Here is a 19,403-nt window from a genome sequence, read left to right as displayed (position 1 = left end):
GAGTATTTATGAGGTGCATGAAATGGATGGGGAGGCGGTCATAGACTCCAGAACATTCCCTTACTGGATGATCCATGGAAATGGTCATTCTGCTACCAGTCTCACAAAGCTGTCCTAAATCTGAGAGCTGTATAAGAGTACATTCCCTCAAAAAAGGAAGCTAAAGGCATGGCTCAGTGCTGTGGTAGTAAAGGGCCAGAATGAACCCAAGGGATGAAAAAATTCCAGAGAAATTGGTTAGTCCACTTGCCTCCTTTGCTCTTTTTCTAGAGACATCTGCTAAAGAAGGACTTTTATTATGGTGTCAGAGGAAGACAGCCCCCTACAAAAATGTGAACATCCAGAACTTCCATATCAGGTGAGTCAGAGGTGGGGCTTATCTTTATGATCTTGACAGATCATGTTTGTCCATAAGGCTCTTGGCACTGTTAGGCATCTTGCATTACCAAATTCTGAAGGAAATTGTGAGACTTGCTGTTACCCTCCTATTATACAGGAGAAAAATGGGCTGTAGAGACTTGTCCAATACCATACAGTAAATTAGCATCAGAGCCCGTCATAGCACCCAGATTACCAGCCCCCCAGTTCCTCACTCTGGCCACAATTACTACCTTCGACAAATATTTTGGAGCATTACATTTCCTGAAGATGCTGTTCATGTTGGAGACTGGTCAAAACATTTTTGAACCAGTGATGCTACAAATAGCTTTAGGAAGTGTAGTTCCTAAAGTGAGGTCTACACTAGAAATGTTTGCTGGCATGGAAATGCTAGGAAGAGGCATTGTTAATATTTTTATACTGGTCAAAGCAACTGTAAATGGTACAGTTCCTTTTGCTGGTATGGTTCAGGGTACCATTATGAGCTATGAAAGCAAAAGCACTTTTTGCTGGTATGTCCTGCATCTACACCTGGAGGGTTTGTCAGCCTGGCTGTCATGTGACATAGCCAAGTGAGAGATCTGCTAGGGTGTGCAAACACTTCCTGGAAATAAAGGGACCCCCAGTAGTTGAAGCCCACAGTTTGGTTAAACAAATCAGTACAATACATACTTTGCAAGGAATAAGCCATTTTCTGAGAGGGGGAACATGCAGCTGATAAAAACTGTTTGATTTTTGTCTTTGTTTTGGGGGGTTTTCTCTTCTTCCACCTTTTGATGGTAGGAGACAGGTCATTTCTGCTACTTAATGGACATCAGACTTGTCTCTCTCTCTGATTCTGTATGACAAGCTTGAACTGGTTGGGGAGAGGGCAGAGATAGCAAGCATAGTGATAGATGTAACCCAGAATGATAATTTTCCCCTCCATGTTTTATCTGTCTTTTCCTAGAAGTATTTTCATGCAAATTCAGACATTCACCTATTTTTTTCATGCCCAAACTCAGTTTCTGCCCATTAGTACTATTCAGATTCTATTTGACAATGAAAATGTTGTGGTAATAGATGTGGCAGCAATAAAAATGATCCCAGACCACTGAAGGCTGTAGGCATTGTTGCCGTTGGCTTCAGGGGGAGCAGGATAGGAGCCTGATGCAGAAATAGGCCTTGTTCACATTTTAATGCTTACTGAATGAAGCCTTAGCTAAAAGTAGATGAAGCCTGAAGTAATGATCTAGGCTCTCAGCATCTTAGTCCCATCTGCTGTGCACTTTCAGTCAGCTGCCTGCCACTCCACCTGTTTGAACATCACTAATTATGTCCTCTTCTACCTTCTTTACAGCTGGAAGGATGGTCTTGGCTTTTGTGCTTTGATTCACAGACATCGCCCAGAGCTCATCGACTATGGGAAGCTACGAAAGGTACCAACTTCATTTGTTTTGAGGAGCAGGTGCCCCAGGTCTATGGAAGATAAGAGGCAGGAAAGCTAGTCTGACATGCAGTAATTGGAGGACTTCAGCTGCAACTGATGTTGACACTTACTGGGGTTTGGGGAAGAAAAAGAGAAATCAATACATTCCACTTCACCAAGGGAAACTTCATGAATTATCTCCCTACTCTTTCCTGATTTCAGATGACTTATTGGCTGGCTTGATTTCAGATGACTTATTGGTGGCTGTACTATGTAGGAACAATCAGTCACATGTGCATAGGTCCCAACTTGCAAAAGTTTGTGTGTCTGCAACTCAGGCTTATGTGCTGGGCAGCAACACACTCAAACACACCCTGATGCTCTCCACACGCTACCTCTTCAGCTGCAAAAGGCATCTGTGTTCATGCAGTGTTGCTGGTGAACTAATTAGTACTCCTGAGGGTCAGGAATAAATCATTTGTCTGCAGCACCATATGAACACGGCTGTGCTGTTTTCAGTCAGGGAGGTAGTGCACACAGAGCAGTGCAGTGTTTGAGCTGCCTGGCACAGTAAGCCTGTAGTGCAGATATGCTCTCAGCAGTGCCAAGTCTGACACTAAGTACATGTGCAAACTATATGCATTTGCCAGTCAAGTCAACATTAGAGGCAGTGTTTCTGGAGCAAACAGGATGGAACAGGATACCGGGCTGTGAGGGTGCCTTTTTTTACAGAACAGCTGAGAAACAGGCGTATGTGTACTCTTCTGCCAGAATGAAGACTTGTCATGGGCTGCCAAGTTAGTAGTTAGAGTCCAATGCCTCTAAGATGACTTCCTGATACTTATGTGAGAAGGAAGGTTTATTACAGTAATAACTTTCCTTGGATCAACTGCATAGTTGGGAGTGATGTTAGACAAACTTTTGGGAACAAAGTGAAGGTCCTCAGGAAGGGCATTGCGTGGCTGAAATCTTATCTAATGCCTCTTCCCAACAATAGAGTTGAGTCCAATAAAAAAAATACCATCAGGCAAAACTTGCTTCTTGCGTATTCTCTGGGTCATCACAGCTACAACACTGCAGCTCTTCCTGGTCCTTAGTATGGTAAACAAAAAAAAAGTGCTTTCACTAAAGTTTCCTACCTCTTGAAAAATGACCAAAAATACCATCTTGTTCTTTGAAAGATCAACTCCCTTTGTGAAGCAGCAGGTATGACTTAGTGACCAAAATAAGTGTTTAGTGCTTTGTATAACCCACAGCATTCCTCAGGTAGCAGAGGTATGAAGGAGTGAACTGGATTCTCTTTCTACTTTTGTATTGTCAATAAAGCAGCATACTTAATATATCTGTGCACACTCACTGAAGGCACAGGGACTGTACAGAGGTTACTGAGGCATATCTTTGAAGGATTTTTACTCATGGTGATGATGCACAAGAAGGAAAGGCTCAAGCTGGCTGTCTGATACCAAGATCAGTGTAAGGGGCTGGTAGTTTAGGAAAATACATATGTGGTACCTGTAAATTGAGCACATTGGGTATAGAAGTCATTAAAGTCATATTGCTAGTGCAGTGGGAACCAACCTTTTTGGCAGGCATGCCACCAGTTGACCCCACACCCTCCACAAATGCCACTCTGATCATCTTCCCCTGCCCAATCTGTTGCTCTGCTTTCTTCACCCTACTCTGTACCCCCTTCCCAGTCTCCTGCACTGCTTTCTGCTTTTTGCCCTGTGCTCCCTGCCTGATCTGTTGCTTTGTCTTCTGCTTCCTGCCCTGTCTGCTACTGTGCTCCCTGTCCCCTCCCTGATTTATCATGTGCCACAAACAGAGACTGCACATGCCATTTGTAGCATTGGTTACTGCTGGAGTGGATCCCTATTTCTTGCAATGAGGCTAGGTGGATGGGATCAAAGTAACTTGCAAATGAGCTAATCAGATTAGCTGTGTCTTTGAAACGGTCAATTATAGGGCGCCTCAAATTTTAGACAATCAATAACCTGAGAGGTTTTTATTGTCTTGTAGAACAGTTAATTGTATCAGTTTGTGTCTTGGGTCAGCACCTAATGATTCTGAATAAACAATGGGGGAGGACTCCACTTATTTACACAAACTGAAGCAGTGAAAAAAAAGAAATGGTTAGAACCAATCCCCTTTTCAATTTATTCTATTGGAAAAAGAAAGCAGCTGAACAATGTCTCTTTAAAAGGAAAAAATCCAGCTGGGAAACTGCACAGTTCCCTTATTAGAAACAAAAGCCAAACCTAAATCCAAACAAACCTGGTGTGAGGGAAGGGGGGAAAAGTCCTTGCTAGCTTTTCAGAGTGAAAATGAGGGTGATTATCTTGTCCAAATCAAGTAGCTGTGGGAAGGGACTGGCAACCCCTGCTTCTCTCTCATCTTGTGTCTGCTTTATAAAATAGTAAAGAGAAACACCATCAACAGGACCCTCATCTATGCTTGTCTGTCCCTGCTGGCAATTCTAGCAGCAGATAGGAGCCCCAGCTGCCAAGCTGCCACAGTGTGTGCCTGCTCACGACCTTAGGGGTGTTGGTCTAAGGACATAGGCAGGCAAGGTTCTTTAGGTAGATGTGATATCTTTTATTAGACCAACTAAATAGTTGGAAAAATTGTTCTTTGCAAGCTTTCGGGCACAAATGCTCATAACCTGGCAGCAATACTCATTGTGGCTCTATTCCAGGGCAGGCAGTTATTTTGGGCGGAGGGCGGCTTACCCAGTTTTGGCAGGCTGTCAGGGCTGCATGGGTAGTCCCGCCGCTTGACAGGTGCCCCACCCCCTGGTCACCATCCTGGACCAACATCCCAGTGTCTTGGAACCAATGTCCCAGGGCCAGCTCCGGTGGCGCCCAGAGTGGGGCATAGGCCGGCAGGAGTCTGTGGAGCCGGGCTGAGCTACGCCAGCAGGGAGAGGGGGGAGCTGGCCTGGCTCCATAGAGCTCCTGCCACCCTGCCCTGTGCTCCCACTGACTCCCCGCCTGCTCACGCCCAGTGCCCCCCACAGCCCCACGGTACAGGCGCAGTGTACAGCCCCGACCCCCTGCTCACCAGCAGAGAAGAAACTGGTGCTGAGCATGGGGAAAAGCGGCCCCTCGCCCGCCCCATGGCCGGTGCTCCCTGCTGCAGGCACTCGCAGCCCACACAGGGCTGTCTGGAGCAGGCACAGGCAGCCTCATCTGGGCTGCAGATGGCTACAGCGTGGGGTGCTAGCCGTGGGACGGGCAACAGGCCACTCTTCCCCACGCTAAGCACCAGCTTGTAACCTGCCCCGCTGCCAGTGTGGCAGTGGGGCCAGGTTACAAGCTGGTGCTGAGCATGGGGGGGAAGCAGCCCCTCCCTGCCCCTTGGCCAGCGCCCTGCACTGCAGCCACTCACAGCCTGCCTGGAGCTGCCTGTGCCTGCTCTGGACAGACCTGTGCAGGCTGCGCACAGGGAAGGAGCCTAGGGAAAAGCTGAGAGTGGGGGGGAAGCAGCCCCTCCTCCACCCCACATCTGGTGCCCCGCGCTGCAGGCGCTCACAGCCCGCACGGGGATGTCTGGAGTGGGCACAGGCAGCCCCATGTGGGCTATGAGCAGCTGCAGGTTCCACCTGAGTGAAAAGTGTGCCTGAGGAAGGCATCAGCAGTTGAAGGGACAGTGGCATCTGGGATCAGCACATGGCTTCTGGCACATAGTGGAAGAAGCTTCTGTCCGCTCGGCAGAGGTGGTGTAACTGCCAAAGGAAAGGAGAGCTCTGCTACTTCAGAGGAGCTCTTGAGTATGAATTTGCTCAAGTGCAGTGTAGCATAGAGTAGGCCTTATTCCTTTTTCATTTCCCTGTCTACTTTCCCTTGGCAAGAACCTCTCCCCCATACTCTATCCTTTCTAACATTGGTCTCTTTTCCTTTCTCTTTGCTCTTCTAGGCTTTGCTTAGACATCAGTTTAAAGGTATGATGTAAACTAACACGTCTGGAATCTCTACTGTAGACAGTCTTCTCTGCTTTCAACATAAGCTACATCAGTGGTATCTAACTCATCTGGCCCTGAAGACTGGATGAGTGGAGTGAAGCCAGTACACAGGCTGGATGAATGGTGTGGGGCTGGCCCTGTAGGCAGTACTGGACCCATAGTGCACTAAGCTGACTGGGTACAGTGCCACCAAAGTTACAAAGTGCCCATTATTCCTTTCTTGCTATGGGAGAACTATTTAACTAATTAAAGAGTAGCTTGTGTAGCACAGCTTTAATCTATCTGGTAAGCAGAACAGATTTGTGAACTTTAGAAGGCAAGTAGCCAAAAACCTTTCCAACATTAGCCTCCACCTAAAATCTTCCCACTGTGTTGCACTACCACTGACATGCAGCTCAACTATTTCCTTTTCCATTCCCCTACTCTTACTCAGCTCCTCTTCTTGAGCAGGAGCAGAAACCAGCTCAAGCCCAAAGTCTTGGTGATAGCTGATGAGACTGTTCCAGTATAAGCAGGTATCTGAACAAATTTTGCAGATATCTCTACCTAAATGTAAGAGAGTTTAACAGCCCTGACTGATCAGACTCAGCCTTGCATAGCTTGTGAGCTGACAAGATCACAGCCTGAGAAAGTACTTGCCACTGTTTAGCTGCCAAATGCTGTTTTCAGTCAACAGCAGTAAATCTTGGTTTCTTTTACTAGATTGACATCCTCTCTGTTTATGTGCACCTTTCTCTGATCTTCAGGTCCTCTGACTCTTTCTTTTATTCAGCACTCCTTTCCACTGTTTCCTGAGCTAAGGCTTTTCCTGGTGTCACCACACTTTGTGTTGTTTTTCATTTCTTCTCAGCTCCGCAATATCAGCTTAATTTTGGTGTGTGTGTGTGTGTGTGTGTGTGTGAGAGAGAGAGAGAGGTGGGGAGGGGAGAGAGAGCATGTGTGTGCATGCCCACACTACCAAGAAATCCAAACCAAGGGGATGTGCACTGTGTATGCCTCCTCTTTTAACATATGGACAGCATTTGCACAAAGCCCTGCTGAGAGGTTTCACGTAAAAGGCTTGGCTGCACTGTATCGACAATGTCAAATCCCCGAGTACGGTGTGTGCCAGTAAAAGGAGTTCCTTAGCCAGTGGAGCTTCATTGCTTCCCTGTACAGCATTGTCCCTGCTGACAACAGAACTCTTTGTGGAAGTAGCTTGCATTCATGCTGGAGGTGTTGTCAGCATTGCTAGGTCACGCTAGGAGGACTGGCCAAACGTTCTAGTATTTAGACCATGCCTACAATTGTGCAAAGCTCAATAGTTTTGGAACTCAACTCAGCCTTAATAGGAGTGGGTTTCAATAACACCCCCGTCTCACAGCTTCTAGTTTTGTTCCAAGGAGTTCTGGCCAGTGCTGCTGACCCAGCCAGGTAGATGACAGAAGGCAAACTGTTGGGGTGAATTCCCCCAGCGTGCAAACCTCTGAAAGGGAGGTGGGGATTCCTTTTCTCACTCCAGCTGCAGACCACATCTTCGACCTTTGCATTCAGCCTGAAGACTGAACAATGGCTGAGTCTCCTCCCTTTCCTGTATTATAGTCCACACACAAACCTGACCAGCATAAGCTTCATATTGCCATATTGGATATCTCCTAATATGTTTTCAGGCATTGTCATAACAAATAAAAATTGTCCTAATTGGAACTCTCCTGGCTTCTCTGACAGACACACCAAGTGCCCTGTCTCTGCACTCCTATCTGCCACCCCCCACCCCCATCCTTCCCTGATCACTAGTTGATGGAAGAATGTTTTGTATTGGTGACACTGTAATAATTACCATGGCAACATCTTCTGATATGGGGACTTAGTGCTGACTGGAGGAGGAGGAGGAGGAGGGAGAGAGGGGGAGAGAGAGAGAGAGAGAGAAAGGAGGAGTGGGAGTTGTGGGAAAATCTGACCCAGCTCTCTCCAGCTGGCAAAAGCAAATCACACACAAGCTAGGTTTTTATTCTGGCCAGTTTTACTTACAATCATAGTTAAAATGGGTTAATAGTGCAGTTTCATAGTTGGTAGGGTCAGAAGGGACCTGAGCAGATCACCAAGTCCGACCCCCTGCCATGGCAGGAAAGAGTACTGGGGTCAAACGACCCCAGCAAGGTGTTCATCTAGCCTCCTCTTAAACACCCCCAGGGTAGGAGCCTGCACCACTTCTCTTGGAAGTTGGTTCCAGACCCTAGCCGCCCTGACTGTGAAGTAGTGCCTCCTGATATCTAGCCTGAATCTACCCTCTGCCAGCTTGTGACTGTTATTTCTAGTCACTCCTGGTAGTGCTTGGGGGAACAGGGACTCCCCCAGTGCCTGCTGGTCCCCTCTGACTAGTTTGTAACAGGCCACTAGATCCCCCCTCAGCCTTCTCTTGTGGGGGCTGAACAGGTTCAGGTCCCATAGCCTCTTCTCATAGGGCCTGCCCTGCTGCCCCTGATCGTGCAAGTGGCCCTCCTCTGGCCCCTCTCCATGTTGTCCACATCCCTCTTGAAGTGCAGCGCCCAGAACTGGACGCAGTACTCCAGCTGTGGCCTGACCAGTGCGGCATAGAGGGGGAGGATCACCTCCTTGGACCTGCTTGAGATGCATCTGTGGATGCGTGACAAGGTACGGTTGGCCTTCCTGACTGCCTCCCCACACTGCCGGCCCATGTTCATTTTGGAATCAATGATGACTCCAAGATCCTTTTCTGCCTCTCACTGACGAGAAGGGAGTTCCCCAGCATGTAAGTATGCTGCTGGTTCTTCCTCCCCAAGTGCATCACCTTGCACTTGTCAGTGTTGAATCCCATCCTATTCTCATCGGCCCATCCCTGTAACCCGTCTAGGTCCAATTGCAGCCAATTCCTCCCATCTAGCGTGCCCACATCCCCCCACATCTTATTGTCATCTGCGAATTTGAACAGGGTGCTTTTTACCCTCTCGTCCAAGTCACTGATGAAGATGTTGAAGAGTGTGGGCCCAAGGACCGAGCCCTGGGGGACCCCACTGCCCACATCCCTCCAGGTCAAAAATTACCGATCCACCACCACTTTCTGGGTGTGGCCCTCCAGCCAGTTAGTGACCCAATTGACTATGTAGGTGTCAGCACCACAGTCTCCTAGTTTTTTAATAAGAATGGCATGAGAGACAGTGTTGAAGGCCTTCCAGAAGTCCAGAAAGGTACATCCACTGCTACCCCTGCATCTAAGGATTTGGTGACGTGGTCATAAAAGGCCACCAGGTTGATCTGACAGGACCTGCCTCTAATGAACCTGTGTTGGTTGCCCCTAAGCATAATCTCCCTTGCTGGCCCCTCGCGGACATGTGCCAGGATAATTCTCTCAAAAAGCTTACCCAGGATTGAGGTAAGACTAACTGGCCTATAGTTTCCTGCGTCCTCCTTCCTCCCTTTTTTGAAGATGGGAACCACACTGACCCTTTTCCAGTCCTCTGACACCACACCAGAGCACCACGAGTACTCGTAAAGCCATGCCAGGGGTCCTACAATGACCTCTGCTAATTCCCTCAGCGCTCTGGGGTGGAGATCGTCAGGACCAGCTGATTTAAAGATGTCCAGTCCCTCCCAAAGTTCCCTGACTAGATCCTCACTGCGATGACCAGATTTCCTAGCGTGTCTTGCAGAGGCCCCGTGTTACCTGGTACCTTCTTTTTACCCCCTATGTATTTGAAAAAGGACTTCTTGTTGTCCTTGATCCGGGTTGCTAGTCCCAGCTCCATCTCCGCCTTGGCCTTCCTGACTGCTCCCCTGCAGACCCGAGCAACCGGGCTGCATTCAGCCGCCAAAGAGGTTGGCTCGAGGGCTGTGCGAAGCTTCGGGTGCTGATTCGAGTCAGAGGAAATTCAACCTGATTAGTTGTCCGAATCTCTGAATCCAAATTGAAGCAGGATACCAATTAAAAGGTCTGAATCTATTCGAAGCTCTTCAAACTGAGTCGGAAAGCATTTGGAGAGCTCTGGCAACTTGGGCAGTCCCTGCTGGCTGCAGCAGGGAGCTAGACCCGGACTCCATGCTGGTAAGTAGGGGGCAGGGGAAGGGAGGGGAGGCAGGAGGGGACCATTGGGGGCCACATCCCCTGTCTGCTCCCCCAACGCCTGCCCAGTCTCCCAGTCACCCCCGCCCCCACCCCCCATGGCTGCCCAGCCCAGCTCCCAGCTCTTTGAAAAAAAAGTTGCCACTCACCAGCTGCTACCAAGCAGGGGGGAGCAATCCCCACTGCCCAGTGCTGAGTGAGGGTCTCTGTCACAAGCCCCCTGGCCTCTACCTGCTCTCCCTTCCCCCCACATGGCTGCCCCACCTTCCCCAGCTCCCGGCCCTTTAAAAAAAAAAGTCCCAACTCACCAGCTGCTGCTGCAGTCTTGGGGCTTCTTAGGGCTCATGGCAGAGCCCCCCCACACACAGCGTGGGGCAGTGGGGTACAGCAGGGATTATTGCCCCACCTGGCAGGAGCTGATGGATCAGGGTTTGTTTGTTTTTTTAAAGGGCTGGGAGCTGGGGCGTGCAGGGCAGCCACAGTGGAGCTGGGAGAGCAGGAAAGGGTTGCAGGGCTCGTGGCAGAGCCCCCCCCCCCATGGTGTAGGGCTCTGAGGGGCAGCAGGGATCGCCCCCTTCACTTGGCAGCAGCCAGTGCATGCAGGCTTTTTTTAAAGAGCCAGGATCTGGGAGAGCAGGCAGAGAACCATTGAGAGCAGGTGAAGGATGGGGCTGACTTGGAGATTCAGCTGATTCAGCTGTGGCCAAATCTCCAAGTCGGATTTGGCTGAATCAATTCAAAACAGTGATTCAACTCACCGAATCGAATCACTGTCCTCTGAATCTGATGAATCCAAATCCAAAGCAAATACTAGCCACTTTGCACAGGCCTGGTTGACTCTAGCCTGGGAAAGTCTAGCCCACCCCAGGGCAGCAGTGTGATCAAAAGGCATGCAGCTTAGTGCCTGTCCCCTCCTCAACACCTTCCTCTACAGCCCTCTCTGCTTCTGTCTTGTGCCTGTACATATCTTCACTGCAGAAGGACTGGTGTCTGTAGTGTAGGTAAGTGTAGATAAAGACTTGTGGCCCACAGCAGCATCATAGGTCTTAAGCAGTCTGGTAGGAGATGCACGCTCACCACTAGTCCAGTCAGCCCATAATATATGCCTTGCTTGTGTTCCTTTGAAGCAGCAGACAAAAGCAATGTATTATACCTTCTCTGGCTGGCTAGGAAAGTAGTTTCCATCCTGAAGGATTGTGACCTGACCTCAGAAACACTTCCTAGCATTACCTCTTGACTGAGCTAGATCCGGGCAGTCTACATGCATGTTGCCCAGGGAGCCACAAGACTCAGCAGCACATCTTCCACAGCAGCATGTGTTACCATGAAAACATGTTACATGTCCTCTGCTCACTGCACTGGTTCCCTGCAGAATCTCCTGTTAGCTTTCTGGTCTTGTGTACCTGGAAAATTGTCTATAGCTCCAGGGTGAGGACCAGGATTGAGTGCTCTGTCTCTCTAGCACAGCAGAGCTATCAACTGCAAAAGGTAAAGCTTGTTTGTGCAAGAGAGGGTGCTTTCCTGGGGCCAGTCCAAGCCTGTAGACTGAACTCCCACAGGCTTTAAGAACCACCTCAAACTTCATTGCTTTGTATTGCAAATGTGATGTACACTCCAACCTTACTTTCATTAATATAAACATTACATGGCAGATAAATTGTTGTTATTTTAAATCTGCCTGTAGTGGATTTCCCTTTGGAGAAATAAAGAAAGGAGGAGGAAAGAACTATATGACAGAGATTGGTTGCAATGTGTAATGCAGCACATAGTCAGCACAGTGATGGGCACAGTGTGATAACCTGAACAGATTGAAAGATAATGAAAGCCAGATCTTCTGCATAACATTTCAGCTTCCTTCTAGGGCTCTGTGCTTTACAAAGCACATGGGATTGGGTCTTATATGGTGGGGTATGTGTGTGAAAAGAAGGGGCAAGGGGAGAGATGTCTAGCAGAAATACCCCAGTCTGCTGAGATGATCTTTCAAGTGCTGTACTAAAGTACTGTAAAGCCTGTATGACTTCTCTTCTGACCTTTGGTACATCACCAGCAAAAAAGTCCCACACTCGGCTCTTGCGTAGGAGAACAAGACGCTGGCATTTGACAGAGCCCAGGGGTTGGCACCTGCTCAAAGCATTTCTGCTTCTAAGTAACATAGCCTGAATCCTAGCTCATCTATAAGCTCAACTTTACTGAACACTGGATAGCCTCCTTTCATCAGCTCCATTCCCAGATGGACCACTTCAGCCTTGCATCTTACGTAGAAAATATAAACCTACTGACCGATCAAAGTGATTGTACAGTTTCCTACATGTTTAGCCTTCCTGCACTTCCTCTGGGAGCCCTTCCAGCTTGTAGATATTCCCTGTCAGGAAGCCCCTCCTAACTTTCAACTGAAAACTTCCTTTTAACTTGATTCTACTCCTCTTAGCTCTATAACCCTTATACATGGTTTGACTTAATGTACTCACTCCTCTTTTTCCCAAAGGAGCATGCTTATCAGAATGCACATTCAAATGGCTCTGTGCTGATGAGCAGAAGCAATACTAGGCTTTTCTGTTTTTTCAGGCACATAAAATGCCAAACTGTTCACGTTCAGTTATGATTGAGAAATGATACTATTAATGGCATTGCTTGCACCATAGTAGAAAATGCCATGGAGGGGATGAGCTAAGATATGTGTTGGTGGGTGGGGTTTGGTATACTCCTTCATTTTAATGCAGCAGCCTGGCTAATAAAATATGGTTAAATGAATGTCAGGCTTTCATTTTTCTCTCAGGCAATGGGTCTAATGCCCTATCTACACAAGGTGAGTAAATACCCGAGTGTGCTTACTAGTTGCAGCACCTCAGAGCTGAGCTCCTGATGAGTAGGTACAGCCTCAAATGTTTTCTTCCTGATATAGATAGGAACAAGATAGTTGTGGTGGAGCTGGCACATACAGGCCTCATAACTCCAGCCTACGATGCAGTTCCTTCTGACTGGAAGCTACTTAAAATCCCTCTCTTGTGTGTCAGGGTGGAGCTCTGGATAGAGGCCTTAGGTGTACAGAGATGCACCGGTATGTTCACAGTTACATGAGTCCTGTTCATGGTGCAACAAAATAGCGCTGTTAGGCAGCACTGAAGCACAGATGGCTTTCACGATGACCAGAGCAACAGCCAGCAGTTTTATGCCGTCTGTACTCTGAGGTGGTTTCCTCACTTAAGCATAGACCTGCCTCCTTGAGAATAATGGGCAAAGTGCTTTCATGCTTGGTTCAGAGGTGGTCGTGGAGGGAGGCTGAGTCTTGGTATATACTGCCAACTATATGTGCCTTTCCCAGGTTAGTTAGAAGCCCAAGAGTGATGAAGGCAGGTGCAAGAAATCCTAATACATTTTGGGCAAGGAATGCTGAATGAAGACACAGACTGCAGCTCTATAATCTCCAGGCCAGATCTGGACCATAGGGCTTTTCACAAGCTGAATCTGAATGTGGCAGTGGCGGCCACGAGAGTTAACACAGCCATCACTCACCCCTGCCCCCCCACAGTAATACAAACATGTAACACAAGCAGAGCTCTTTGCTCTAGATTTTGGTGGCAAGCCACACAGCATGGCTTTGTGGGCCATAAGTTTGATACCCGTGACCTAGCAGAACTAAATAATAACCATTAGCTATAGGTATTTTCCTGTGTTTTGTCCCTTTAAATAGAGACTGGATATCATTTGAAAAACAAGTCTGTAACTTGGAAAAGTTAGAGGGTGTAATTGTTGCAGGATAGATGAGCACAGTGGTGACTTCTGGCTCTGAAAGCTATAAATCCCACCCTATTTAGGATATTTTTTCATCTGTTTGCAACTTTAATTACTAACCAATCAAGTACTAGATGGCATCTTAATCTTGTCACATGACTGAATCTGTAAACCATACCTTTAAAATGAACCTAGTTATTTAACCTCTTAATAGGGTCTGCTCCAGCAGGGCTTTCATGTGTGTCTTCTTGTCAGTAGACCAAGGTACCTGGACCACATCAAATTACCTTGCTTTCTGTTTTTCAAAGAAGCGTAGTATTCCTCTTGAGGTGTTTTGAGGCTGACAATCTGACTCTTCTTTTCCTAGGATGATCCTCTCACTAACCTAAACACCGCCTTTGATGTGGCTGAGAAGTACCTGGATATCCCCAAGATGCTGGACGCAGAAGGTAAAGCAGAATCTACTTTTTTATCTTTGGTCTTCCCGAGATATTTCCTACTTCTTCTAGGTGGACTTGTATTGTACCAGATTTTTCTACCCTCTGACCAATCCCTTCCTCCCCACACACCAAACAAATAAAACAAATGTTACAACAGAAAAAAATAATCACTTATTCTGCTTCTCTTTCTTTGTGCCCCACCAAGTCTGCTGCATAATGTTTAGCCCAGGGCTGATGCACTAGGCAGAAATTAGTAATACCTGGATCTGTTGGTTTGTTTGGGGGGGTGGGTTCTGGAGGGAGTGGGGGTTGACTCGGTAAGGCTCCATTTTGGGTATCAAACTAAATTCTGAATGAACAGCAGATCCAATGATAACTGTATATAATGCATAACAATCCAAATAGCTGCTTCCCAAATATAACTGAGGTCTCATTTGCCTCAACACCATGCTTGAGACACCAGCACATTCTGTCTCTGGCCCATGGTGCCCTACTAATCAGATAAACCAAAGGGATTCAACTTGTGTCTGATCTAGTTTTCAATTTCCATGGTCCAGAGTCCTGGCTACAGGCATCCTCTTGTTCTTTAGACCAATTTGTCATTTCTGTTAGAGTTCTGCATTATTACTGCTGCCTTGGGTAATAGTTTTCATTTTATTGCCATGAACTTAAAACTTACCTGAGACCTATGTTCCCTATCCCTTTCAAATCTAGACTTGGTATGTCCAAGAACAGTAAAGTGTTGGATACCCAATGTCTGGTGCCACTTCTTCTGGAAGTCATGTTCTGAACCCTTCTGGTGTAATTGGTGACCTCCATCTAATAGATGCAGTTTTTGAGAATTAGAGGAGAACAAACTCAGTGAGACCAACTTTGCCAGTTTTCCCTTGTTTTCTCTGAGACTGTTCTATAAACTGATTCCTTCTCAACTGCTCAGCAATATGAGGCATGAGAATATGCTATTAACTGGTTCTGGAAACAAAGGGAAATCTACTTTTTTCCAGAAGTGCCTCTCACTGACAATGTAGCTGGTTACTTGAAGGCACTGGGGCAAGAAGACCTTTTAGAGACATGTGGGGTCCCTGGCTTGGGGCTGCAACTCTAGAGCACAAACAATGGTTGACCGACCAGAAATTAATTTAAAAGGTGACTGTTTTGCCCAAGTCCAGCTGGCTTAGAAAAGGAAGGCTACGTTCCAAACTTGGTTTGGGCAAGGAAGATGTAGGGAGTAGCAATGGCCTTTGTGAAATAGCACATCTCTGTGGTGGGGCAGATGCAACTAAAACTTGATTAATCAGCATTTAGGCAACCAACATTTTACTGGCACACCTTTTAGCCCAGGTTGTCTCAATCCTAGTAACAAGTCTTGCTTCACACCCCTCACTTCCCATTGTGAGTGCCCCCTCTCCACCCCTCAGAAGAATCCTGAATTCTATGCGAGTGCTTCCTCCTGCTTAGAAATCCAGTAAATTACTGGGGTTAGGTTTGGGTCCCAGTAAAACTAACAGACGAATAGTTTGGCCTGTGCGGGGTTTCTCCCAGCAGCATTCTCCCTGAAGGATTGGAACAAACCTGTATCTTCACAGTGTGAATAACAGTCATTGGATCCTGAACTGCTCTCAGTAAAATCAGTGAGAGCTCTGTGTACATTTGACCCCTTTTGAATTTTAAGCCATCCTCATGTCAGGGCAGGGTGATAGGAAATGAAGGAGCTGCTGCTTTTAAAAAAAAAAACTTTAACACCGCAACAGCAGACTGCTCAGCTATGGCGGGTCCTTCAAGAGAGAAAGGAAACATTCCAGCACAAAACACACTGTGGTCCCACAAGCCTAGCCAGCACCTGGCTTTCATGTCCTCTTGGGAGAAGTTTTGCTGATGAGGGAAGGGTGCAGGGAAGGGTAGACATCTGAGGCTGTCTATCTGAGGCAAACGCAGATCAGAAAGCCCTGCACAAGAGTGTGTGGAGACGGACTCTTCTGTAACTCCCTGCCCCTTATACCAGGCACCCTGGACAGTTCTGGTTCTCCCTGTCCCTTGCTGTCCTCCCATCAATCGATATGCATTTAACCTCAGGTTTTTTTTGACAGACATTGTTGGAACGGCCCGCCCTGACGAGAAGGCCATCATGACCTATGTTTCTAGCTTCTACCACGCCTTCTCAGGAGCCCAGAAGGTATCGCAGGATTCCAAGCTCCCTCCACACAGCGCACCTGGTCCTGTTGCTAATGTCCAAACCTTTTTTTCTTTCTCTTTCTCCTCTCTAGCTACGGGCATCTTTATTATTATTTTTTGGCAGAGTTGGCTGTTGGTTCAAAGCGGTGCTCCCGGTGTGAGAGCTGGGGGGGAAAGGAGCTGGTAGGGCACACTCATGCGTTCAGAGATCAGCGAAGCTGCTTCAGTGCACAGGGCCAAAGACCACACATTAATCCATTGGAACTGGGAGCTCTGGCATCAGGTTTGGAATACAAGACTCCTTTCCTAATGGCTGAGTAGCAGCTCTTGCCACCTCAACAAATCCAGAGCTGGAAATCACATACAGACCTTCTACATGGTGCAGTACTCTTCCTAGGCTTGCTCTCCTGCCATTCACTGCTATTCAGACACTAAAATGCACCCCATCTGAGTTGTCTGATGTTGATCTCCTGTTTTGGGAGGGTGTGGAGTTTGGCATGGGCAGGTATTTTAGACTAGGTCTAAACTGTTGCAAAAATTTATCAGTTCTCTAACGTGCATTTCCATAGGCTGTCACATAGCCTGAAGTCCTTTTTTATACCCTGAATACAAGCCAGATTCATCTAGGGTTTAAAGAATTGATTTGACCAACCCTTTGTTTCTGTGGTTTCAGGAGCAGGAGGTACCATATTTTGAGTCTGAGATGTATGCTTTTCACCGCCTCTTCCCTTTCCCACCCCACACCCTGTGGTGGAGATTAGACAGATGTGCCCTTGCTGGTTTTTGCTTAGTAATTACTTGCTATGATCACCTAAATAAAATCTTTGCAGGTGAGACCTTGTAAATGCTCTCACCAAAGCAAGCAAACTGTCAGTGCCAGAGGAGCATGCACAGCACACTGAATAAAAGTGGGAACTATGCTTTGTGGGCAAACAGCCTGATCTTTGCAGTATCTGACTTGAGTACACCCCCACCCCCCCACACACACACCCACAGATACTTAAAACATTCAAGCCACAAATAAATCATACCCAGTCACAGCTGGGACAAGCCTACTGACTAGAGGGTGTGAAAATATGTAGCCCGGATAGTTGGCTAGGAGCAAAAGCTGGATATTAGGAGGAAGAAGGGAGTGCCGCTTTGATCCACAGAGCCAACCCTGCTAGTCACGTTCTGATCCGAATTCCCAGCTCTCCGCATGGAAATCTGTTTGGCCTGTCCTGCAATGCATGATGGGAAGTTTTCTCCCCCTCTCTCACACCACCCATGACTGTTTTATTTTATTCTATGTGCTGCTTCTTACTTTATCCTTTCAACCTCTTTTCCTTCTTTGCACAGATATTATAGGCACGCTAAGGCCGGATGAGAAGGCCATTATGACCTATGTTTCATGTTACTACCACGCCTTCTCAGGTGCGCAGAAGGTGAGACTTTATCCCTAAAAAACACCCTCCCTCTTCTCTCCCCTGACTCCCAACAATTCACCCTCCACTATGAAATGGTTCAAACCTTCAGTCCATTGAATAATAATAGAGGTGCTGAGTAGTCTGCCTGTACCATGTCCAGCATTTATGGTCCTTATCCCTGCTGAAGAAGTTATATGACCAAACTGTAGATTCAGAAAATGTTCTTTGAACATCCATGGCCTCTTTCCTCTCTGCCTCTCCCAGAGTCCATACCCATGTGGTGAATACAAGGTTCCTGCTCAGAGTGGGCACACCCTCAGTGACAGTGTTAACATAAAAGAGAAGGACCTGTGTCACAGCAGATTCAGTATCCACCCTATGACTAATGTCCTTTGGGCATCATCTTTCCTGAATGATGTATATCCCAGAGCACCTTGACTAAGTTGGTTTAAATCGTGCCTCACCAAGTATAATCCTATTCTGATGCTGGTTAAAATGGGACCCCAGATGGACTCATTCTACAGCTGCCATCTGTCTCTTTACACTGCGCTCCTACTGGGGCAGTGGCCATTTACAGCTCAGCACCAGTCATACATGAGCTGACCAGACAGGTGTCCCATAATCTCCTATTCAGGGACTGTGCTCCACCCATAGGGTTTATTTGCATCTAGGCTTTGACCATTTTAGCTTCCTTACTTTCCCATCTCTTCTTCCCTTGCTTCTCTCCCTTTCATTCATCCCTTCCCACTCATCCTCCCTCCTTTCCCAAGCAGCCTGCACTTACCCTTCCTCGCTCTGTCAGCTTTTTCATCTTCTGCATTGCTCTCCCTGCTCCCTCTTTCTTTCCATCTCAAACAGTTGCTACTGGGCTACTCAGTCTCAGTGGAACTCTGTAACCAGCTCAGAAAACCTTCCCTCACTTTCTGCAAGTCTCCCAATATATCAATTTTCTAGTGGTCTCCTGCTATAAGGAGAAAAGATCCATCATTTCTTCCTGACACCCACCCACCAAGAATTGTTCAGAGCAGATGTGTATGATTTCCCAAAGACTGGGGTGAGGAGGCAGTATGGGAGTGTGGGTCCAGTGGATTCAAAGACTGAGACATGGACCCAACTCCAGTTACAGTGGTACAGACAGGCCATAGATTTTCTCAGACCTTTTTCTATTAGTGAGAGACAGCCCACATTTTGCCCAGCTGCGGACCCAATTGGCAGCTCACTAAAATCTTTAGGACTATGTCTAATTGGTACAAAATAGTGGTTGACGGTAGCTAGCATTATTTGTAGTACCACAAGTCCACCCTTGGGCAGTAGGTTCCATCATGCTGCCCTTTATTGTGAACCACACAGGCTCTGCTCAGGTCCTGTGTTTGACCTGTATTTTTGCCCTGTTTTTTGTATGCAAGGTGAAGCTCTGTAGTTCCCAGCTATTCAAATAAGTGAATATCTATTTGACAAACAGGGATTTGGCAGTGGTATTTTTCCATGACGATGCTGGCTAGTAAATCATTAGAAACTCCTTCACAGTGGGCTAAGTGCAATACGAGCCAGCTGATTATGATAAGGATCATAATCCAAAAATCTATGCCAGTCTAGTGACAAGCCCCAGTACTTCCCAGTTGACACGTGTAGTTCTTCGGGCTAAACTGACAGCAAACTACTGGGGAGGAAGTGAAAGAACTGCTTAGGTTTCTAGTATTGCTAAAGGAGCTGCTCTGTCAGTCTTGCATTCTGTTCTCCTCCCAGCCCATGCCATCCTATGAAAATGCACTATGCAGATCCTGTACGTTTGCTATCAATTAGTACTGGTGCCAGACTTGCTAGAAACAGCATTTTCTTCTGCCCT

The 19,403-nt window shown here is 47.2% G+C and overlaps 1 protein-coding gene across 4 annotated transcripts in view; it reads left to right on the top strand.

Annotated features, from left to right (window-relative positions):
- Positions 1-19,403, top strand: part of ACTN1 (actinin alpha 1) — a 137,986-nt gene that overhangs the window by 88,888 nt on the left and 29,695 nt on the right. For 2 of the 4 annotated variants that reach the window (XM_090033215.1, XM_090033213.1), the window contains exons 5-8: positions 271-358; positions 1,718-1,796; positions 13,907-13,988; positions 16,067-16,152. In XM_090033215.1, the coding sequence (XP_089889341.1) occupies positions 271-358; positions 1,718-1,796; positions 13,907-13,988; positions 16,067-16,152 (335 nt within the window). Of the gene's footprint in view, positions 1-270; positions 359-1,717; positions 1,797-13,906; positions 13,989-16,066; positions 16,153-17,489; positions 17,576-19,403 lie in introns of those variants that run through there. The other 2 variants (XM_090033216.1, XM_090033214.1) reach the window with 2 other exon arrangements.

Source organism: Crocodylus siamensis, chromosome 2 (assembly GCF_052110815.1).
Source record: "Crocodylus siamensis isolate JL-2025a chromosome 2, ASM5211081v1, whole genome shotgun sequence".
Taxonomy (NCBI): domain Eukaryota; kingdom Metazoa; phylum Chordata; order Crocodylia; family Crocodylidae; genus Crocodylus; species Crocodylus siamensis.
Note: the sequence above shows the minus strand (reverse complement) of the source record. Positions and strands in the feature narration are given on the sequence as shown.